Raw genomic sequence first — 24,419 nt, forward strand, 5'->3', positions numbered from 1 at the left:
TGTGTGTAGTGTATCACCCTCCACGCGCCCCCACCGCCCACCTCCTCACCAATCATATCATTGAGACTGGCAACGCCCTACGAGTGAGATTTCCTGCTGCAAAGCTGGTTGTATGTGGGGACTTCAATCGCCTGGACATCAGTGAAATTTTACACCAGCTAAATCTTACTCAGGTCGTGAATTTCCCCACCCACGAGCAAACAACCCTTGACCTTATCATCACTGATATGGCCCAGCAGTACTTCCCTCCCCGACCTCTCCCCCCTCTCGGCCGGAGCACCCATATCACCATTCTATGGACGCCGGCACCTAACACCTCCATGCCGGGGCAAAGGGTCACCCGATACCACCGCCCTATGCCGAACTCTGCCATGAGGGAGTTTGGAAGGTGGATAATTCAGCACCAGTGGAGGGAAGTTTTGGACGCTGAGGATGTGGATACCACTACGCCACAACCACGACTGAAGCCTTTCTCCACTTCTTCCCTGTCAAAGATTTCTCTGTGGACACATCAGATGCCCCATGGATGACACCACGCCTCAAGTGACTCATCAAACAACGCAACAGGACTTATTACACCGACCCCGTCCTGTTCAGGTCCCTGAGGAACAAGGTCATCAGGGAGATCAGGGCAGCCAAGTCATCCTACTACCCAAACAAACTACATCACCTCAAACAACAAGACAGCAGTCGGTGGTTCAGTAAATTCAAAGCTCTTTGTGGCTTACAAAAGCAAACTTCTATTCTTCCCTGTACCTCTGACTTATCACCTGACCTAGCAGCTCGAGAGATTAACAGTCACTTTGCCTCTATCTGTCAGAGTCTGTCCCCTCTCGACCCTTCTCTCCTACCTGCCTACCTCCCTTCCCCCTCACCATCCCCCTCTGTCCAGGTGGCCAACGTAGCTACAAAATTGAAGAAACTGAGTCATAACAGATCTACTACACCTTCTGACTTGCCAATCAAAATGTACAAAGAATTTGCCCCAGAACTTGCTCTCCCACTGTCCTCCATAATTAATGCCTCATTATCTCAGAACTCCTGTCCCAGTGACTGGAAAATTTCCTACGTAACACCCATCCCCAAAATCCATAGCCCACAGTCACTGAGTGACCTCAGACCAATTGCCATTACCCCTATCCCGAGCCTTATTTGCGAGGATTTTGTTTTCGACTTGGCATATGATAAAATTCAAAACTCAATAGATACTGTACACAACAATTTGGTAACATGAAGTCCTCCTACACTACTCATTGCCTTGTCAGTTTTCTTGACTTCCTACACAGCCACCTGGACAAGCACAACACCTCTCTGGCTGTCGCTTTTGTTGACTTTAGAAAGGTATTTGACCTTGTTGACCACACTGTTGTCATCAGCAAGGCCATACGACTGGGACTCCATCCACAACTGACAGCGTGGCTGGCTGACTTTCTCACCGAGCGACAGGAGGCCGTCAGGTATCAGGGGTCAATCTCCTCCCTCCTCCCTCTGACCTGTGGGGTTCCCCAGGGCACAAAGATGGGTCCACTGTGCTTCCTCATCCTCATCAACGATGCCCTCACGGACACCCCGCATCGGTGGAAGTATGTTGACGACAGTACCGTTGGCATTCCCATCAACACCAGGCAGCCGGACTACTCGCCACTCCAGTCCACCCTGGACAGACTCAAGAAGTGGACTGAGGAGAACAAAGTGACAATCAACCACACCAAGACCGTGGTGATGCACTTCTGTACCTCCTCACAGGCCGTGGCTCGTCCCCAGTTGTCAGTGGGCACCCATCCCCTCCAATTGGTCCAGTCCACTAGGCTGCTCGGTGTAACGGTGGATGACCGGCTGAGCTGGAAGCAACACCTCGTCAACATAGTGAGGACAGCCTCATATAGACTGTACATGCTGCGTAGACTCAAGTCACTGGGAACGCCAGCGAAGGAGCTACGTGAAGTTTATACCGCCTTCATACCCCCTACCCTCATGTACGCCTCCCCAGCGTGGTCCTCCTCGCTCACCCACACACAACAACAGCAGCTGGAGAGGACACAGAAGAGGGCGTGCAAGATCATCCTGGGCCCTGCCTATGACGGCTACGACAACTCCCTGACTACCCTGAGTCTGCCAAGGCTTTCCGAGAGGCATCGGGAGGCACTAGGGAAGTTTGGGAGGAGGCTATTATGTCACTCTCGTCACCGACACTTCCTCCCACCTGACGCTCCCCCACCACTCTCCGCTACAAGGCACATTAACAAGCTTGTGCCGATCAGAGCGCCGAGGACTGACCGGTACAAGAACAGCGCCATTCTATCCATCGTGCACATGATTAACTCAGCCAAGTCCTAGATTTAGCATAAACTATGTTAAGTGAACCCCATGTACATTGTCAGTGTATCACTGCTAACCCAATAAACCAATTATTATTATTTTTTTTTTTTCTATCCCCGAGAAAATTCCGTCTATGACATAGTTTACTGCTGGAGTGTCGTATAGTAGCAATAGTAATGAAAATCGGCAGTTTGCACCTCAATAAACTAACTATATATGCGCCTACTTGACACGTACTGTTACCGAAAAGTTATTCCCAGAACTCCTTTCTGGAATTCACTTTCCCAGATTATTCTCCCCTCAGTCTTCAACCTTCTGTACATCAGTTCAAGTCCAACTGTTAGAGATTTTTTACGACCAGAGGACGCCTGTAATCTGATGTATGGATTTATTTCTTTTGTTTTTTCTTCCAAAGTTCAACTTGTATAAATAATAATAATAATAATAATAATGATAATAATAATAATGATAATAATAATAATAACAATAATAATAATAATAATGAAAATAATAATAATAATAATGATAATAATAATAATAATAATAATAATAATAATAATAATAATAATAAAAACAATAATAATAATAATAATAATAATAATAACTATTATAATAATAATAATAATAATAATAACCACGGAACGAGTGGCATGGGAAAATATGTTATGTATTCTTCATTCTTACAGAAAAAGCAAAGTGGAATTGATTGTAGAAGAAAATTCTGCATTCTCCTGTATTTTTTTTATCATCATGCAAAATTAACTCTACTTGTAAGATTATATCGCCTAGTAGTCTGCATTTACCTTAATGAAAAACAGATTCATTTCTTAACTTTCCCTGCATCACATGGTTCATTGGGAGTTTAGGATTTTTTTTCAACTCTGATGTGTTTATAGTTTTTCTGTAATATGGTGGCCAGAGATGAAACAAAACTCTGTGAGCGTATTAAGGAGTTGTACATTAATATTAAGGATATTGTTTGTTTCGTCAAGGGGGGAATGTTTTTGAATGGAATTGTACCAGATTTGGAATAATAGAGGATCATCAGAGGATCTGGGGATTAATTTGGGGCCGGAAAATGTCAAAGATCAGAGAGAGAGAGAGAGAGAGAGAGAGATTGGTTGTGCCGCGGAGGTGAAATCGGGTATGCGCTCTCTGAATGCTCGTTTTGATATGCGTTGGGTTGCTTGACGTATTTGTGATTGTTCCTTCATATTTATTGGTTCTCTAAGGTGCCCCTGTACAGTGATGATTTTTGTAAACTAAATATCTGTCGTGTTTCTCCCAAAGCCTTGGATATTGTTAACTTGTAGGAAAGCTTTTCGTTCTTACTGCCAGAGATGAGCTGCCGGTGTATATTTGCCAGTCACTGAAATCAATTTGCTGTGTTTAAGGGCAAGATAACACTTTAATGAGGTCTTATCGCATCTCTGCCTCTCTCTCTCTCTCTCTCTCTCTCTCTCCCCCTCTCTTTCTCCTTCACACACACACACACACATACACACACACACACACACATATATATATATATATATATATATATATATATATATATATATATATATATATATATATATATTGTTACATAGCCTATGATTTCATCCTTTGTGTAATTTTAACGCACAGTATGCTGTATGTTTGATCACGAACGTGTTCTGCCTCAGGCCCCCCTTTCTACCGTTATAGTAGAGTAAGTCGTTCTTTCTGTTGTTCAGAGCGGGATTGTCAACTCTTTGTCCCCATGGCTTCATTTGCGCGTCCTTCTTACAAGTTGTATCAAGCTCTGCTGGCCCCTATATAATGAGCTCAGTCTCTGCATCATTGCCACTTAGATCTACTCCTCATTTTGTTCACATCTCTATCCTCCCCTGTACAGTTATTATTGAGTGCTCAGGAAGTCTCCAACCATCTAGCAGCTGTGTGTAATTTGAGTATAACTGTTGTTGCATTTTTTCTTGTACTGTGAAGCATAAGGGTTATTCTTAGGCCTAGTAGGGTTTTTGTGGTTTGTATAAAGGTTCTTTACGTCAGTCATCATTAATAATATTTTATATCTGTAATAATTTATCTTGCATTAACTGAGCTTTACCCAGTGTATTTTCATTTTATCAGGGCTGACTTAGATATATTTACTCTTGCTAATTTCGTGTTAATAGAGGCTATTGCAGTTAACCATATATTTAACCTGTTTGTTGCCATTACATTATCCTTATGAGTCCTGAATGTTTTGTTGTTAGTTTGAGCATTAAACTTTAACTTGTAATTTTACCTAACTCTTTTGTTTTGAACCTGGAACTTTACGGGACAGTAGTGATTTTCAGTATTCTCACTTAAAGTGTACATCATCTTTCGCTGTTCCATAACATAAATTTGGCGACCTCTTATCAGGATATTCAGGATATTATCATAAGGATATTGCTTGATATTTTGTGACTGTTACTTATTCATGATGTCTACTATTACTACACTTGATGAAGCCAAAGATTTTTTGTCAAATGTGCAAACAGTGTGTGATGTAGAAAACAGAACAAAGAATGAACTTAAGCTTGTTGCTCAACAATTGGGAATTGCTGTTCGCTCTCATCATTCTAAAGATCAAATTGTTGACATGATTAATGAAAGCTTGTTTAATGTAACTTCTCCAAATGAGCAAACGCAGATTGAATTAGCTAAGTTACAGCTAGCCCTGCAGGAGGCTCAGGTTAAGGAGGAGGAGTTTCATGCTAAGGAGGCTGAAGCGCAAGTTGAACTTGCCAGGATTCAGGCAGACCATGAGTATCGCATGAAACAAGGTGGAACTGGATCATCTAGCTCTGATGATTTTGATGTGGCTAAAAATGTTAAACTTGTCCCTCCTTTTAATGAATCTGATTTAACAAAGTATTTTCAGTTGTTTGAGAGGGTAGCTACAGGTTTTAATTGGCCCAAAAAGTATTGGCCAGTACTCCTTCAAACTGTTCTCACCGGTAAAGCTCAAGTAACTTATGCATCTTTGCCTCAGGATCAATCTGATAATTATGATGTAGTTATGAGCTTGATTCTTAAGGCTTATGAGCTTGTTCCTGAAGTCTATAGAGTAAAATTTAGGACAACTTACAAGCAAGATAAGCAATCCCATGTTGAGTATGCAAAAATCAAAGAAGATCTGTTAGAGCAGTGGTTAAATTCTAAGAATGTGGATTCTGATTTTGACAAATGTAAGCAGATGATTTTGCTGGAGGACTTCAGAAGGTGTGTTAATAAAGATGTAAGCCTATATCTTGATGAGAAAAGAATAGATAATTTATCTGATGCTGCAGTTTTAGCTGATGAATATGTTCTCACTCACAAGAGATATTCTAGAGAAAAAGGGAAAGCTGAGAGTAAGTACGTTGCCTCTACTCAGAGTACAGGTAACAGGAAAGAGAATAAAGATGATGTTTCTCAGGAAGTAAATACCAGCTTCACCTCTAGGTTTCAGAAAAGTAAATGTACTTATTGTAGTAAGCTTGGTCATACTACGGAGAAATGTTTCAGGAGACAGCGTGATGTGAACAAAAAGGAGTCTTTAAATATTCAGTCAATTGGTCTAGTGTCCACTCTTGAGAGTTCCCAGAATTCTTTAACTGAGTTAACTGAACCTGCTTTGAGGGGTAACTTAAATTCTCATGATGGAGCTCCTCTTTTGAGCAGTAACGTGGGTGACACTCTCAAGAGTTCATGTGCTAATTTCCTGTCTGATGGTTTTGTCAGTCCTCTGGACAGTAATGACAGGAAATCAGTTAAAATATATCGTGATACAGGTGCTTGCCAATCCCTTATGTTGACCAGTGTTCTAGGCTCTAATGTTAATTCCTCTGGTGAAACTGTAATCTTACAAGGTGTAGGGAATAATTACTTCTCTGTCCCTCTGTGCAGAGTGAATTTAGAGTCTGGTTTTGTTAATGGTTCCGTTCTTGCTGGGTTGGTTGAGACACTCCCAATGTCAGGTGTAACTTTCTTACTTGGAAATGATATTGGTGTAAGTCAAGTGTGTCCAGCTCCTCAATTGTCTAGTAAGCCAGTGGCTGCGACCAAGGATTGTGATGTCCCTGATGTGTTCCCTGCATGGCTGTCACTAGGGCTAAGTCTAAAGTTACTGGTGATTTAGAGGATAATGATGATGATGATGTTATCCTAGCTGACACTTTTCTTGCTAATTTGGACCACTCACCCGATGAGGCAGTACCCCGTAGTGTTGATAATTTGTCTCGTCAAGAGTTGATTGAGTTGCAGGTTGCTGACCCTGAGTTGAAAGGTCTAGCTAACTCTGCTTGCAGTGAGGAAGAGTCAGCTGGTGCTTCTACTTGTTATTATATAAAGTCAGGAGTACTTATGAGGAAGTGGAGACCCCCAGCAGCATCAGCCGACTGTGAATAGGAGGTTGTACATCAAGTTGTCATCCCTCGTGTTTCTAGGCAGGATATCATTAGAGTGGCTCATGATTTCAGTTTGGCAGGACACCTTGGAGTGAGGAAGACTGTGGCACGCATTTTGAACACTTCTACTGGCCAGGTATCTTCAGGGATGTTTCCTGGTATTGTAAGTCTTGTCACACCTGTCAAGTTGTGGGGAAGTGTAATCAGACCGAAATGGTTGCACCTCTAGTTCCCATTCCTCCTTTTGAGGCGCCTTTCACCCGTGTGTTGGTGGATATTGTGGGCCCTCTTCCTAAGACTTCTTCAGAATTTTCTTATGTGTTGACCCTGATTGATATGGCTACTCCTTATCCTGAAGCCATTCCACTTAGAAATATCTCAGCAAAGAACGTGGTTAAGGAAATGCTAGGGTTCTTCACAAAGTTTGGTCTGCCCAAGGAGGTACAGTCAGACCGGGGAAGTAATTTCATGTCAAATGATTTCAAGCAGTCTCTGAAAGAGTTGGGCATCACCCAGATCACGTCTTCAGCTTACCATCCCCAGACCCAAGGAGCGTTGGAGAGATATCATCAAACACTCAAGTCGATGCTCAGGAAATACTGTTTGGAACATCAGAAAGACTGGGATAGAGGTCTTCCATTCGTTGTATTTGCCGCAAGAGAATCTCCAAATGAATCACTGGGCTTCTCACCTTTTGAACTACTGTTTGGCCATTAAGTAAGAGGACCCCTTAAGTTACTCAAGGAATGCTGGCTGTCGGAGGAAGATGACGTCAACCTGCTGGAGTATGTGATGAAGTTCAAAGAACGGCTGTCCACTGCTTTACAGCTGGCGAGAGAGAATTTAGGAGCTGCTCAGGAGAAGATAAAGACTTGGTATGATAAGAAGTCCAGGTTACGCCACTTTCAGCCAGGAGATCAGGTTTTGATTCTGCTACCGGTGCATGGGCAACCTCTTCAAGCCAAGTTTAGTGATCCTTATTTCGTGGAGAAGAAACTCAATGATGTCAACTATGTCATCGCCACACCAGATCTTAGAAAGAACAAGCAACTATGTCACATCAACATGCTAAAGTTATATCACAGGCGGGACGAAAATAATCCAGTCTGCACTGTAGCTGTTCCACCCGAGTCTGCAAGTGAAGCTCTCCCATGCAGTATGAGCCTGAGTGATAGTTTGGGGAAGAATCCTGATATCATGAATGATCTCCAGACTAAGCTTTCTCATCTACTTCCCGAGGAAAGGCAGGAGTTTTCGGCATTACTACAGGAGTACCCGCAAGTGTTCCGTGCCACTCCAGGAAGAACCACCGTGTTGATCCATGATGTCGATGTTGGAGACGCAAAGCCAATTAAATTGCCTCCTTACCGTGTGAACCCAGTGAAAGTTCCTCTCATCCAGAAGAAGCTTGGCTACCTGTTGGACCACAAGATGATTGAGCCCTGTCAGAGCGAGTGGAGTTCTCCTGTCACTCTAGTCCCTAAGCCAGGTGGGTCACAGCGGCTTTGCATTGACTACAGACGTGTTAATCAGATAACCAAAACAGACACTTACCCTCTCCCTCGTGTGGAAGATTGCATAGACAAGATCGGAAAGGCTAGGTACATAAGTAAGTTTGATTTGTTAAATGGATACTGGCAAGTACCTATGACTGACCGTGCTAGGGAGATCTCATGTTTTGTAACACTAGGAAAGACTTTTGCATGTTCTGTAATGCCAAATGGTATGAAGAATGCACCAGCCACATTTCAGAAGCTCATGAATGTTGTAACAGAGGGTTTGGCAGGGTGTGTTGTTTATATTGATGATGTATTAATCTTCAGTGACAACTGGAAAGATCACCTATGCCATGTCAGTAAATTTCTTGAGCGTTTGGTTCAGGCTAATCTTGTAGCTAATTTATCAAAGCGTGAGTTTGGTCAAGCTAAAGTTCAGTACCTTGGGTATGTAATTGGTGATGGACATGTTGCACCACCAGGAGCTAAGGTTCAGGTTATAAGTGATCTTCCCAGACCTAAAAGTAGGAAAGAGCTACAAAGATTTTTGGGAATGGTAGATTATTACAGGAGATTTGTTCTTAACTTTTCAATTCTTGTATCGCCACTTACAGACCTACTGAAAAAGGGAGTTAAATTTGTCTGGACCGATAACTGTGAATCCTCTTTCAACAAACTTAAAGCTATTCTATTAAGTCAGCCAGTGCTCGCTACTCCAAATTTTGCTAAGCCTTTTAAGATGGCTGTTGACACAAGTGATACAGGAGCTGGGGCTGTTTTGCTGCAGGAGGATGATCAGGGTATTGAACACCCTGTATCTTATTACAGTAAGAAGTTCACTCCACCTCAAAAGAACTACTCCACTATTGAGAAAGAGCTTTTGGCCTTGATTTTGGGTTTACAGCATTTTTCATTTTATTTGTGTTCTGGTTTTGACCCCATAGTCATTTATACCGACCCTAACCCACTGAAATTCCTTAGTAAGTTTAAAGATAAAAATCAGAGATTGACAAGATGGAGTCTACTTCTTCAGGAGTATTCATTAGACATACAACATGTCAAGGGGAAAGAAAATGTTATTGCAGATTGCTTATCTAGACTTTAGACAGATTGTTTTAGAGTAATAAGAAATTTCCTTTGTAAATTTCTTTTTCTTTGTGGGGGGGTGTTACATAGCCTATGATTTCATCATCCTTTGTGTAATTTTAACGCACAGTATGCTGCATGTTTGGTCACGAGCGTGTTCTGCCTCAGCCCCCCCCTTCTACCGTTATAGTAGAGTAAGTCGTTCTTTCTGTTGTTCAGAGCGGGATTGTCAACTCTTTGTCCCTATGGCTTCATTTGCGCGTCCTTCTTACAAGTTGTATCAAGCTCTGCTGGCTCCTATATAATGAGCTCAGTCTCTGCATCATTGCCACTTAGATCTACTCCTCATTTTGTTCACATCTCTGTCCTCCCCTGTACAGTTATTATTATTGTGAGTGCTCAGGAAGTCTCCAACCATCTAGCAGCTGTGTATAATTTGAGTATAACTGTTGTTGCATTTTTTCTTGTACTGTGTAGCATAAGGGTTATTTTTAGGCCTAGTAGGGTTTTTGTGGTTTGTGTAAAGGTTCTTTACGTCAGTCATCATTAATAATATTTTGTATCTGTAATAATTTATCTTGCATTAACTGAGCTTTACCCAGTGTATTTTCATTTTATCAGGGCTGACTTAGATATATTTACTCTTGCTAATTTCGTGTTAATAGAGGCTATTGCAGTTAACCATATATTTAACCTGTTTTTTGCCATTACATTATCCTTATGAGTCCTGAATGTTTTGTTGTTAGTTTGAGCATTAAACTTTAACTTGTAATTTTACCTAACTCTTTTGTTTTGAACCTGGAACTTTACGGGACACTAGTGATTTTTAGTATTCTCACTTATAGTGTACATCATTTTTCGCTGTTCCGTAACAATATATATATATATATATATATATATATATATATATATATATATATATATATATATATATATATATATATATATATATATATATATATATATATATATATATACCGGTATATCAATTGGCACGGAATGGTATATATGGCAGACTGCTGTCAAGGAACCTGTTTTCACGGCTATACAATCAGATACAAGGTCTAGTCCCCTCTCTTATCTCCTTCTCATATAGCCTACCGGGATTCACAGACGGTTGTGTAAGACGATGTGGACAAAGTTGCATATTAGCACCTACAGATGAATGATAAAATGCACCTCAGTCCACTATGTCATTCATATTCAGCGTCTGTGAATGAATCGGTGAAGGACAGGCAGGACTGGCAACATGACTTTTGATGTCGACCGTACAGTCATGGGCAAATGTTGGCCGATACTCCTGTCAGCTGAGGCAAAGGAAGGTGCTACATGGATTATTAGTCCTGCCAAGCAGCAGGGGTTCATTTTTGCCAACCCGATCTACTCGTATACCGTAGCGCTGTAATGTGTGTGTGTGTGTGTGTGTGTGTGTGTGTGTGTGTGTGTGTGTGTGTGTGTGTGTGTGTGTGTGTGTGTGTGCTTAACTCCTCCTATGCTATTTCATGGAGTTGAATGAAGCATCCCAGGTGAGTTCGTCGTGTTCCTGGAAAGGTCACCCGCTATATACAATTTTCCAACCATGATTTTTAAGGGGGTCAGCCCCCCTAGCCAGGTAAAAATTTATCAGAAATGATGAAAGGAAGGCATATATGGCTTTGATTTCGTAGGATATGTTGTACAATGGACTCTCATCCGTAACAGGATATTTGGGGACTGTGACCCCCCCCCCAATGATTCTTGGAGGGTCAGTCCCCCTCGCAAAATGAAAACAAAAATGATAATAAGGGAAACTGAGCAGACAGATTTCAACGAAACTTCTCAGGTCAGTTCGGTTGGTTACTTGATCATGTTCACTACATACTAAATTTTATTCTTTTTTTTAGGGTGTCAATATCCCTCCAAAACTTATACTGGATACAAAATAAGGGAAGGGGGGCAGATATGACCTTGATATCTTAGTGCAAGCTGTACGTAATGTGATATTTGGGGACTGAATATGTGTAAAGTTGCTTTTGTAGGGCATAGTCTACTACCACGTTCGGCTGAAGTGGAGGACGTGGAAATACGTACATACAGAGTTCTAGGTGGAAGGGCAAGCTCCTTCTCCGAAGATGAAAGGCTGATTGCCCTATTAGACTGGGAGCATGACCGTACTATCCTATTCCTGGGAGGAAATGATATCCATGAGGAAGTGGAAGTTAATGAAGTAGTGGAGAATATTCTAGCCCTGGTAGGAGCCATAGAGGGTTCTTGTAAATCCTCGGTAGCCATAATCCTCCTTGAACCACGGAACCTTCCATATGGCTCTTCAATTTGTTGTGAAACATATAAAATGATTAGCAGAGCTGTGAACCGGAAGTTGCAACGGAATAGGAAGGGGAGGGATCTCATCCATTTTAATGTCAAGCCCTTCCAGGCAACATTGAAAGCTGATGGTATTCATTGGAACCATCAGGGCAGGGAAGCGTTTCTGTAGAAATTTATAAATTACATAGAGCATAAGAAAGGACAGTTCTATGCTATACAAGCTATGGGTGGGCCTATGGTAGCTTAGGAGATAATTAATTCTGAATTCAGGGAAGAGGATATTTTGGATATTAAGTGTGGGGATAAAATATAACCCAAGAGGTTTAATAACCCTGGGGGATAGATTGAAATTATGGACCTAATCCCAACACTCCTCAAAATTTTAATGAATAATTAGCTAAGCCGGAATATGAGCATTTGGAAATTGATTGGGGGGATAAATACAACCCTAGAAGTTTAATAACCCAGGGGTATAAGTGGATACAGAGGACCTAATCCCTACCCTCTTCAAAATTTAAAATAATCAGATAATTACTAAGTTGGGGTTAAATTGTGGTTGAAACTCGTAATTAAATTATTAAATTTGAAACCAGACAACATGTCTGTTTCTTTACTGCAAAGATCTTCTAGCAGTAAGGCAGGATGGGTAACTAGAGCCATAAATGACTGTAAACAATCATTGGACGAAATACCTCTGTCCAAGGAGAAATTAAATAGTCTCCTAAATATCCTGAAAGACCAATGGAACAAATACTAAGAAAGTTACATAACTTTAGAAGCGGCTATAGTAAAGGTTGATGATAAGGAACTCTTAGAGTCAGAAACTACGAAGTTTGAAGGTAAATTAGAAGAATACTTAATTGTAGTAAAGACACTAGAGTCAAAATTAACTGAGACTGCCGCGGAAACACAGGTTGTGGAACAGCAGAGCTGAGCTGTGTAACCACAAATAACGCTTCTGGAGTTTGATTGAGAGCAGAACTGGAAATCCTTCTGGGACCAGTTCAGATATCTGGTACACGATAGAACAGATCTCCCTAAAGTCAGTAAACTTACATATCTGTTAGGACCAGTCAAAGGAACACCATATCATCTGATAAAAGAATTACCGGTAGAAGAAAATAATTATGAGGTGGCCTTGACCATCCTTAGGCAAAACTACGTTTCGTTTTGTTTCGTTGATTTACCTCCCCTATAGGAAGGACTAGGCCCTTCTTTGGCCCAGTCAGAGTTATTAGGCCGGTTTCCTCTGTTAGCAGAGTTGTGGCTGTGCTTATGTGGGTGGAGCGGTTTGTTGAACCACTTCTGCGAGGAGGTTCATGGGGGCAGTTGCAATGACAGCTGCTGCAGCATTGCGTAGTGCACAGTAGGATTGTGCTGAGGCCTGAGTTGTAGGTATGTCTGGGTTAGGGTAGTGGCTGTTAATTCTGAGGCGTGACGTGGCTGGGCATCGTAGGAGGTAGTGCAAGAGAGGGAATGGGGTGTTTTCATTGCAAGTGTCACAGACTGAGGGGGAACTGGTGTCATTGTTGACCATCTCACTGTGGCATTTATAGCCAAGGCGGAGACGTTGGATACGCGTGAGGATCTTGTTATTCATGTAGGCTGTAGTGGGAATGGTTTTGTATTGGGTGGCCATGGCGAACCAAGTGGATGAGGGCGAGTCTTGCCTGACAGTGTCGGCATGGTCCTTATGATTAAGGGTCCGGGATTTGGCTCGTATATTTCTCTTTATCTGCAATAAGCTTGCAATGACTTCAATGTTGATGTTAGGGAGATCAGTGGCATGTTTGGCTGCTATGTCTGTCTTTTCGTTCCCAGTGATTCCAACATGACTGGGGATCCAGTGAATTGTGATGGTCTTGTTGTCCTTGATGATCTTTTCTGCAGTTAGGAGGATATCAGAGATGAGACGTACATTGTCGGAGTGTTGGAGTTGTCTGAGCGTCTGTATGGCGGTGAGTGAGTCAGTATGAATGATGATGGAGGTGGCTGGCATAGTGGTCATGTCAGCGTCTTTCAGTGCCTCTGATATGGCAACAAGTTCTGCCTGAGTGGTTGAGGCTCCATCGCTGAGTCTTACCCCATGTATTCGTTCTCTACATATGAAGGCAGCTCCTGCTCTAGGTGTACTTACAGAGCCGTCAGTGTAATAGGTGACAGAATTGGGGGTGGTGAGGGAGGCGATCCGCTGGAGGCCCTCCTGGCGGAGTTGTTGAATGGGGGTTTGGGCTTTGGTAGGGGATCTGGGGGTTAGTAGCCTGAATGGCAGGGGTGACCAAGATGGCGGTTGATGGTAGGACTGTACAGGTATGTCAGGGTCTTGGGCAATGTGTTCAGCAATGTTGTAGGTGTGTACTGCTTGTGCTGTGCGGTGGGCCCAGCTGTGATTGAGCAAATCAGGGTGCAGATTGATTGCATTCTTGAGCTGTGGAAAGATTGGAAGTGCTGAGGCTTTGTGGGCTAGCTTGGCTGTAAGGGTTGCAACCCTCGCCTGGATGTGGTGCTGCAGAGATTCCACATCGCATTCCACGTGAAGGTTGCAGAGACGGGTCCATATGGGGGAGTTTGTCATAATGCGTAGGGCCTCATTTTGGATTACCTCGAGTTTGCTTAGTAGTGGTGTGCTAATCGTTGGTAGCGCAGGAGCACAGTAGTCTACTAGAGAGCAGATGGCCTGGATGTAGAATAGGCGGAGCACTCTGTAGGAGGCTCCTCCGCCCTTCCCTGCTAGAGATCTCAGTGCACTCAGCCACATCTTGGCTTTTTCTCTGAGGTGGTTTACTTCAGTCTGGAAGGACAGCCTGGAGTCCAGCCACACTCCTAAATAAAGGTGGGTGGAGACATATTGGATTGGCATATTACCGAGGTAGAGTGGCTTATTCGGGGTGGCAATGCCAAATGGTAGGGATTTGGTTTTGTCATTGTTGATCTTAAGGCCTAGTTCTTCACAGCTGTGGTTTAGTTTCGAGAGGGCACTTTGGGTTTCGGAGTGGTAGGGGCCACAGTTGATTAGGAGCGTTAGGTCGTCAGCATAGGCGAGGAGTTTTGCTCCTGGGCCGAGGTCTATGTATAATAGGTGCTCAATAAGGGTGTTAAACAATGTTGGGCTTATTATGAATCCCTGAGGTGTGCCACTGGTATGCCTGTGGGCTGTGGAGACGTGACCTTGGAAGTGGATCACAGCTTCCCTGTCCCTGAGAAAGTCTTCGATCCAACAAAGGAGCCGCTCCTCTACGCCCTTGCTAGCAAGGGCAGAGAGAACAGCCTCAGGGCATGCTAGCTCGAAGGCCTTCTCAAGGTCAATGAATACTGCTAGTCCTTTGCCTCTGCATAAATCAGCTAACAGTGTGGCCATGCATTCAGTTGTTCCTTGCCCCTTGGTGTATGCGAAGAGGTGGCTGTGGGGTGGGGCGGTACCCCATTGTAGGCGGCGTAAGGCGATCCTCTCAGCAGTTTTATTTAGGCAGCTGAGGAGTGAGATGGGCCTGAAGGACTCGGGGGCATGGGATTTTGGAATTGGAATGATGGCTGCCTTTTTCCACTGTGCGGAGAACCTCCCCAGCATCCATGTATGGTTGAGTAGGTTTAGGATGGCTTGTCTGGCTCTAGGCCCTGTATGGGTAATCATGGAATATATAATTCCATCCAAGCTGGGGGCAGTGTCTGTGCTTGTTTTAAGGGCGCTCTCAAGTTCGAGGAGGGTGAAGGGGGGATCAGTGGCAGCAGGACGGTTTTTCGCTGCAAGAATTATTTCGGCCCGTTCATGATGGATTGCTTCCTGTCGAAGTCTCGTGCTTCGTGGGAGTTGGTTTGGTGAAGTGCGTTGGGCAAACTCTGTTGCAAGTCGTTCAGCTTTTCCTTGGGGATCTTGGTGGGTGGGGGTGTGTGCTGGGGGTGGCTGGGAGACCGCTCTCAGTCTTTTCCAAATTTTTCCCAGACTTGTTTTGGCTCCTAGAGATCGGCACCATTCTAGCCATTTTTCTTCCTTAATTTTGTTCTTTTCTCTGAGGGCATGTTGTGCCACTTCCTGGAGGTATTGTCATTTCTCTACTGTGGGGTCGGCTCTATATATTTTTTTGGCTTTATTTAGGCGATGGTTCAGCTCTCGTACTCGATGGCAATAAAACCAGTGGTCCCTGTGGTGTTTCACCACACTTGAGGTTCTGGGGATGGCTTTTTCGGCGGCTGCTTGGAAAGCTGCAGATATCTGCTGCTCATGCTCATCGAGATCTTGTGAGGGTTCGAGGGAGATCAGGTATTGTTATAAGGTGGTCATGAAGAGCTCCCAGTTTGTTCGTGCGGTGTTCCACCTGACTAGGGGTCCTGGTGGTTTGGGCAACAGGGCTAGATTAATTGTGCAGAGGATGGCGTGGTAGTCTGAGGTGAGTGTGGGGTGGACTGTCCATTGACTTAGTGGTGTGATGTTCGAAGACAGGAAGGTGAGATCTAGCCTACCTCCCCTCAAGTGGGTGGGGATGTGAGGGTCATTGAGAAGGCAAATACTGGTCACTTCCTCCAAGAGTACAGCGTTGTGTTGGCCTGCAGGGTTTGTGGTGCCAGGGGATTGAAATCTGGGGTGGTGCGCATTTAGGTCTCCTCCAATAAGTAGGGGTTCCGTGGCTGTGAGGGTGAGGAGTTCTGTCAGGTCAAGTTCTCCCAATCCTCTGCGGTAAATGTTGAAGATTTTCATTTGTCTATCAGCAAGAGTGATCGTCAAGCCCTGAATTTCAACTCCTTCCCCACACGGTGGTGGGGATTGGATGACTGTGGCAGGGATCTGATTCCTTACCAGAATGGTGCAGCCACGAGGACCACCACGAATATGTGGCAGGAGGAATGGGGTAAAGCCCCATAGGTGCAGTGGCTGGTTTTCAGGGATCAGCGTTTCTTGGAGGAGGAAAACGTCAGTCTGGGCTTGGTGGGTGACTTCCTCCAGTAGGGCACATTTGTTACGGGCGCCAAAGATGTTCCATTGAAGTATCCGAAGGCCAGTAGGGGCTTGGTTCTGTGCTAGACTTGAAGGGGTTGTGCATACTGTAGGGGGGGTAGGCAATTGGAGATAGGTGTGAGTGGGGCTCCTTAGTCTTCGCTGCCTGCCGATCCTTGATGTGGTATTGGGGATCGGGAGCATGGTCGCTCTCCTTCTTTGTGGGTTGACCGATGTCTGGGGGATTGGGAGTGGTGTCTGGGGGCTTTGGACTTGTTGTGCGGGTGTTTTGTGGTAGTAGGTTTTGGTTTGTTCTCTGGTGTGGAGGTTTGTGCTGAGGGGGTGGGCTTGTGGGGGATTGTCTTGGGTTGAGGCTCGGTCTGGACATGGGGTAGGGTGTCTGGGGGGTTGCTCTGTGTGGCTGTGGAGGGGAGGTTCTCTGTCCATTTTTGGACTGCCCTGTCGACTATTGGTCCGAGTGGTCTGGGATCGAGGATTTTGTCGAGTTGTTCTCCAGTGGTGGTTATGATGGCTGCTCCTAGGTCCCTGCCAAAGATTGCTAATGTTTCTCAGTCTATAAGAAATTGGCTTGGGCTGAGAGTTGGTATCGTCTGGGGGGTCGGGTGGTCATTGCGGTCTCTGTCTGAGTTGTGGAGTCTTGCATGGCCAGAGTTGTCTGTAGTTGGGGCTGTGTGCGGGTTGGTACCGCGGCTTGCATGGTGGCTGTGCTTGGTACTGGTTAGGTGGGCGCTGGAGATGTCTGACTGTGTTTGGTCAAGGGGGGGGAAGTCGGTCTGTAAGAGTGTTGGTTGGGTGGAGGTTTGTGAGTGGGGTTTTTGCTGCCCCCAAATGAAGGTGCTTGGAGGGGAGGGGGATGTTGTCTCTTTTTCCCGGACCCATTGCACCTGTCTTTCTATTCCTTTCTGGACTCTCTCTAATCGTGCTGGACAATACTTGTTCCATGCATGGTGACTGCCCTTGCAGTATGGGCATTTTGTTGATATTGGCTGTTTGGCCTTGAATTTCTCGAGGCATTGCTTGGTCTCGTGTCTGCCACTGCACATTGCACAAGTTGGGGGTCGAGCACATTTGGTCTGGTGATGGCCAAAACGTTGGCACTTGAAGCAACGGAGTGGTTCGGGCGTGTAAGGCCGGAGGTAGAAGGTGCCCCAGTTGCCGAGCTGAAGATTCTGAGGGATGACTCCTCTTAGTGTGACTATGACTTGTCTGGTGGGTTCTCCACTGGCGACTCGGCAACGTGTTGCACCTTCTACTTGGGGATATTTGAGGATGGGCTCTAGGGGGTAGTACAGGGGATAGCCCATGAGGGTTGCTTTGCGGGTGGTAAGATTGGGGTCGATTTCCTGAATCTGAAGTGGCTTCCCAGCTACTGAAGAGATGGTTTTCAGGGCGTCTCGTGTGGTGTCGTCCTTTGGGATGAGAACTGTACTGATGTCCATCCTCTCTCGAATGGAGAACGTGAGGTAGGGAAACTCGTCTTCCAGGGCTGAGACGATGCTGTAAGTTGTTGGGAAGGCGTCGTTGGGCGTGATTAGATATGCTGGGTAGTTGGAGTCTGGTTGCAGTGGGGGTTTTGCTGATACAGCAGGCGGTCGAGTTGTCGGAGGGTCACGGTGTGTCTGAGCAGGTCGGCTGGAGGCAGAGGGATGGGCGTTTCCCGCATTCTCAGGGTTCTGTGGCATGCTGGAGGCGTTAGCTGTACGGCGGTTGCGCTTCTTCTGGACGAGAGTGAAGCCGTCATCATCACTGATGGCATTTGCTATGCTGTGGATAGAGGCTGCAACAAGATCAGAGGGGCGTGCCAAGGAGGGATCAGATGGTGGAGCAGCAGCGGAAGCGGCTAATTTACCCTCCGTGCCGTCGGTATTAGTTGGGGAGACGTCAGTATCCATGGCTGGGGTAGTCAAAAAAGTCATCAGGGTTGAATTCTGGGCAGGTGACTCTGTTTCTTGGATGACTGCCAAGAAGAGTCTGTAGATTCTGGGGTGAGCGTAGGCTCCATGTCCGTGGACGTACACTACCATGTGAGGATCGAGCAAAAAAAAAAAAAGGATTATATATATATATATATATATATATATATATATATATATGTAGATACCTATACAGATATACACATATACATTTATATATATATATATATATATATATATATATATATGCACTGAGATATTTATTTATTCTGTTGTTTATCCGTTGTTCTTCCTAGCATACACTCATGTACATACTCACACACACATGTGTACTTAATATACATGAATGTATATGCATGAACCTATGTGTATACTTTTAACAATAAACGAGAGAAACAAGAAAAATAAATATATTATCAGCTGCAAATCCGGCAGTTCCCTACAGTGACGGGGGGCCTAACTCCTCGCCCTCTAAAGGGCGTCGCGAGAGAACTCCGACACTGCCCCGTGAGGGACTTTACTAACCCTAGCCCTAACAGAATGCCTACCCTTGCCGCCTCCTATAACCAGGCCTCTAAGGCTCCCCTTCGTGGAAGTACCCTAACGGTACCCCTTCAGGGTTCGGCTTCGTACTACAGCAGGGACTCTAAGTGGCAGCCGGAAAAACAGCTGATATACAGAGAATGCAAAGGAACCTCAAGGCTGTGATGACTGTGCAAGTCCACGGGATGGAGTAGCCACGTTTCAGTATCACAGACACTGGTGAAAGACGTCTGCTCACTATGACTGCTGGGAAAGAACTGGCGAAGTCCTCGGGATGGAGTGGCCAAGTTCAGTATCACAGACACTGGGGGAAGACGTGTGCTCGCTATGACTGCTGGGACAGAACTGGCGCAAAAGTACGAAGACAGGGAGCAAGTTATTACTCATTTACTGAAGACTCTAACTGAATTACCCATACCTAGACACGATTTTGATTCCTTCCAAAAATTTAGAATTGCAGTAAGTTGTAACTTAAAGGCCTTAGGTACTATTGCGGCCAGGAGTTGTTAGCCACCCTCATCCAACCAACCCGTGTATGTGGCAGCGTCGCATTCACGAGCACAAGTTGCCTTCGATGCATTTCTGTCGAAAAATATCCCTTCAGCTTTGGGCTTGTACTAATGGATAAAGCAGTAGTAATATTTACTCTGATGGTTTGACCCTGATAACACGAATATATAATTTATTATTTAGTAACTATTTTTTGTCATACAGTACCAAGCAAGTGACTTAAATATGTTTCTTGGATTTCACTCCACGACTTCCTGCACCATAGGTTTGAATCAACGAACACAAAGAGTGAACAAGTTCTAAGCATTCACTTGTTACCGAGAGAGAGAGAGAGAGAGAGAGAGAGAGAGAGAGAGAGCGTGTATGGTGAGAGCCTGTGAATTTTTGAGAAATGAGGTAGAGGCAGACTGGCGCAGAGAAATGCAAGGGATCAGAATCCCTAGATTCCTGAGGCCACAGTGTGAATATTTCTTCCATCAGTCACTAGAACTTGCCTTGCTTTGTGGTAAAGAGTTTTTTTTTTTTTTTTTTTTTAAGGATTACTATCGGAGGAATAATGAATTAGGAGATAAATGCTGTTGATTTAACAAAAAGCTGTGCTTAAGAACGTAATTTGACTCTGTCCAGAAAGGGATATCCAGTTAATGAGAAAAATTCTCATGAGTCTGCCACAAATATACAGGTGCCAACCACCAGAGAAAAAAATGCGAACATAAGGCATTTAACAGAAATTACGCGGCCTGCCTAATAATTTGACAAAATCAACTGACGTTACCCAGAATAAAACCCATCTTTCATTTATCCTGGGATAAATAAACTTCTTCGTCATCAGCCACAGGAAAAATTCCGTGTTTAGCTCGAGCACGTTATTTACTCGTATCGCATAAAATCATATGTATGTAGCCGGAATGAAGCTCATTATCTACGGCCTGCCAACCTCCCTGTAAAGAGTACTATTTTCTACCGACAGACTGAGTTACGAGGTGAGACTCATCTTTCGTGTAAGGAAATCCGCCCCGCCTCTGTGTGTGTGTGTGTGTGTGTGTGTGTGTGTGTGTGTGTGTGTGTGTGTGTTGAATTGCGAGTCATCTGACTTGTGGAGCGTGGTATGCGGGTTGGTAGGTTGGTGATTGACTGGGTGGGTGGATTGGTTAGTGTAGGCTGGTGGCTTCACAGACGGATTAGGTGAAGTGGGTGGGCGAGAGGGAGGGAAAGGGTTGTTGGGCTGGTTCAGTGGGGTGGAGTGGGGTTCGTGCATTACGTGGGGTGGGTGGTGGGACTAATTGTAGGACAAGGCAAAAGACGGGTTTATGTCGTCCTATTTTTGAGACATACTATACTGACTAAGGCTGTGGGTATGTGCGTTGATGGGTGGGTGTGTAGGTGAATGGACGGCTTGTGGGAAAACAGGCCTCTGGGAATAGGTCATTTGAGTGAATTCGTCCTGGTTGGGATATAGATCAGTGTGCGGAAAATCGGTCCACAGGGGATACTATTCTGGAATCATACTGAAGTAGTCATATATATCCAGTGGATTACAACAGATCTATAGTGCAATACGTCTGTTGGTTAAGAAGTCTGTGTTTCAACTGCACGCATCAGTGGGTGATATAACCACGTCGGATAACAGGTTTATGGGGAAAATAGGTTCACTGTGAAAAATATGTCCATGGGTATACGACCATGTAGGAAACCTGCATCCATGGAGAGATTCAAGGTCGACGGAAAAATTGGTCCGATGGGAGAAAATACATCAGTGGGAAAATAGGTTTACGTAGAAAAGTAGGCGTCTTTGAAAAAAAAAAAAAAAAAAAGTCATTAAGGAAAATAGGTCCATGAGGGATTTTGCTCCGAGTGGTGAAAATGTCCATTGATAAAAATATTCATGGGGTGAAAATAGGTCCATAGGGGCATACACGTACTGTAAACATACATGGAGATATTTACAATACAGGTAAATGGGACTTACAATATCCAACTTTTAACAGCGACCGTTACCTGGAATTAGGCTTCCCACTGCATACCTTGGACCAATCAACTATTAGCCAGACCCTATTACCACTTCGTCATCCAGTTATTATATTTCATAATTTACCTTCATTTAGTCATTTAGGCATAGAATGCCAGAAAGGAAAATCTCTGTTTAATTGTGTTGAGCACCTCATTTCTCTACCTCATTCCTCTAAAATTCACTGGCATCCACTACTATCTCTCTCTCTCTCTCTCTCTCTCTCTCTCTCTCTCTCTCTCTCTCTCTCTCTCTCTCCTGGTAACAAATGAATGCTTCGAACTTGTTCACTCTATGTTCACTGGTTCAGACCTACGGGAAGTCGTGGAGTGGACCCAAATATACATATATGTCACTTGCTTGGCTCTATACGAAAGACAAGTTATTAAATAATCAGTATGATATATTCGTGTTATCAGGGTCAAACCCTCAGAGTAAATATTACTGTTGCTTTTCCATTAGTACAAGCCCAAAGCTGAAGGGATATTTTTCGACGGAAATGAATCGAAGGCAATTTCTGTGCTTGTGAATGCGACGCTGCCACATACAGGGGTTGGCTGAAGGAGGGTGGCTAACAACTCCTGGGCGCAATAGTACTTCCGAAGATATTAAGGCATCAGAGTGGGTGCTTTCAAGAATTGTTTCCTTAAAGCTTCTACCAAAAACCAAAGAGGCATTGTATCGTAGGTACCAAAAGGATAATTGCTCCTACGAAGAAATTGAGGAATGCTTGATGCAACTCTGCAAACATTTGCAAGGAACAATAAAACCTACTGAAGTCAAACAGAAGACTGAAATAAAGAAAAAACCCACTAACCAACTGGTTGGGAAACCTAAGCCAGAGGAGACTAAGTACGTGCCTAAAGAATAGATAGGTACTTTCCTTAGCTCGTTAAAGGCTGAGGATAAAGTATTAAAGACTAGGAATAGACAAGCTGAGGATATGAAGGAAGTAAAACCTTCCATGGTAAAAGATAGGAAAGTTTGTGCATTTTGTGGTGAACAACATTCCAGTGCATCTTGTCAACATTATCCTGATTATGCTTCTAGAGTAGGAAAGCTTCAGGAACTTAGGTGTTGAATAATCTGTATGAATTCCGAACACACTTCCGCGGACTGTAAGACTAAATTAAATCTTTGTCTTAAATGCAAAAAAGATCATCATCATAGTGCTTTATCCCCTAGGACGAAAACTGAGGTTCCTAAACCTGCAAGCGTCAATATGACAATTGCAAAAGGGAATACTCCAGTAATAATTCCAGCTACAGTTCCAATAGCAAATGTGAATTGTTTGAGAATAGAAACCTATTAGCATATACCCTGTTTGATACAGGTGCTCAGAAAATCTTCATTTCTGCAGGCATTGTGAAGAAATTAAAGTTACCTATTATTGCCAAGGTATATCTAGCCATTACAGGATTCCTAACAACGAAGCAAGCTCAGCCTTTTGCTTTAGTTAGACCTGTAATACAGCAGATATAAATGCCGTATAACAGCAGCTGTGCTCGATAATATGGAGACAAGTATATATACAAAAGGACTGAAGGAAACCTCTGATCATCTATAAAGCTCAGGTATAAAGTTGCTAAACGGAATGTGGAATCAGACACTGTGAGTCCCATAAAAATGATAATTGGTTCTGATTATTGTGGAAGATTCCTACATAGGACCTTCAAAAGGAATAAGGTACAGTTGCTCAAGAGTCCAGGAAGTAACCTTATTATGGATCAGTTGCCTTTTCCAAAACAAGTTGAAAAAAAGGAGAGGCCAAACTAGTAGGCTCAGTCTTTGTTACCCCCACACAGTCATTGATGGTATCTAGAATAGGTGCAAAATTAGAACCTACTCAAATAAATGACTTGTTGGATGAAACTATTGAACCTGTACACAAATTGTGGAACTTAGACAGCGTAGGAACACATTCTGAGGAACCAACCCCTGAAGATACAATAACTTTGGATTTGTATAATCAGTCAGTGGAATTTAAGGATGGACAGTATTGGGTAGAATTACCATGGAAACTAAACCATTCGGAGATACCTACAAATTACCAAGCAGCTAAGGCTCAGTTAAATTCTCTTCTAAGCAAGTTGAGAGGCAGACCGGAACATCTAACCATATATGATAATATTATAAAGGATCAATTGAAGAATAAATTTTTTAGAAGAGATAGAATTCCCTGTTAACCACAAAGAAGGACATTACTTACCACATCATGCTGTAAGCAAGGATTCAGTAACTACTTCCATAAGGATAGTATTCAATTGCAGTAGTAATCCGTCCAAGAGATCAGCTAGCTTGAACTATTGCCTATACTCTGGACCTACACAAGAGAGAAGCTGGGGAATGTGTTACTAAGATATAAAGAGAAACCTTATGCTTACACACAGCAGACATTAGTAAAGCTTTTCTCAGAATAGGACTGAGAGAGGAGGATAGGAAATTCACAAAATTCCTCTGGCCTCATGATCCTCAAAATGAGGATAGTCCATTCAAAACTTACTGTTTCCGATCGGTGCTCTTTGGCTCTTGTGCCAGTCCTTTCCTACTTTGCAACACTTTAAAACATCATTTTGAAAACGCCAAATGCCCCAAAATAGGGCAGGCTTTTTACATGGATAATTTCCAAGGTGTTGCTGATACAGAGTCGGATGCTTTGATGGCTTATGAAGTAGTCAATTCCGAATGTGGAAAGGCAAATTTGCCGTTACAGAGCTGGAATACAAATTCACCGCTTTTGAGGAATAAAATACAAGAGGACTATCCAGATTCTGACATTCTCAAAATTCAAAATGTGTTGGGGCTTAACTGGGATACAACAGCTGATGTAATAAGTTTGAAACCAATTAAGTTCTCTGATGTCACTCTCACCAAGAGGTCCTTGTTAAG

General features: G+C 43.7%; 1 protein-coding gene and 1 pseudogene across 1 annotated transcript; one reads left to right on the forward strand and one right to left on the reverse strand.

Annotated features, from left to right (window-relative positions):
* The window catches only part of LOC145399532 (uncharacterized), a 1,868-nt pseudogene extending 398 nt beyond the window's left edge, over positions 1 to 1,470 (forward strand).
* An 11,408-nt stretch (positions 1,471 to 12,878) lies between these two features.
* LOC145399534 (uncharacterized) lies at positions 12,879 to 15,832 on the reverse strand. The gene is made up of 2 exons (XM_080272140.1): positions 15,764 to 15,832; positions 12,879 to 15,635 (listed from the first exon to the last, which is right to left on the reverse strand). Exons 1-2 carry the CDS (start codon positions 15,830 to 15,832, stop codon positions 12,879 to 12,881), a joined length of 2,826 nt encoding a protein of 941 aa, XP_080128266.1.
* Positions 15,833 to 24,419: the final 8,587 nt, after the last annotated feature.

The sequence above is a fragment of the Coenobita brevimanus genome, chromosome 49 (genome assembly GCF_032717465.1).
Source record: "Coenobita brevimanus isolate Jiangsu-jjx chromosome 49, ASM3271746v2, whole genome shotgun sequence".
Taxonomy (NCBI): Eukaryota; Metazoa; Arthropoda; class Malacostraca; order Decapoda; family Coenobitidae; genus Coenobita; species Coenobita brevimanus.

What these genes read in the sequence shown, in the direction of transcription:
- LOC145399534 (XM_080272140.1), bottom strand. Translation starts at nt 15,832, where the DNA reads ATGAGCATGAGCAGCAGATATCTGCAGCTTTCCAAGCAGCCGCCGAAA. An exon ending in AGCCATCCCCAGAACCTCAA is followed by an intron (nt 15,636 to 15,763) that starts GTGTGGTGAAAC and finishes CAATACCTCCAG; the next exon opens with GAAGTGGCACAACATGCCCT.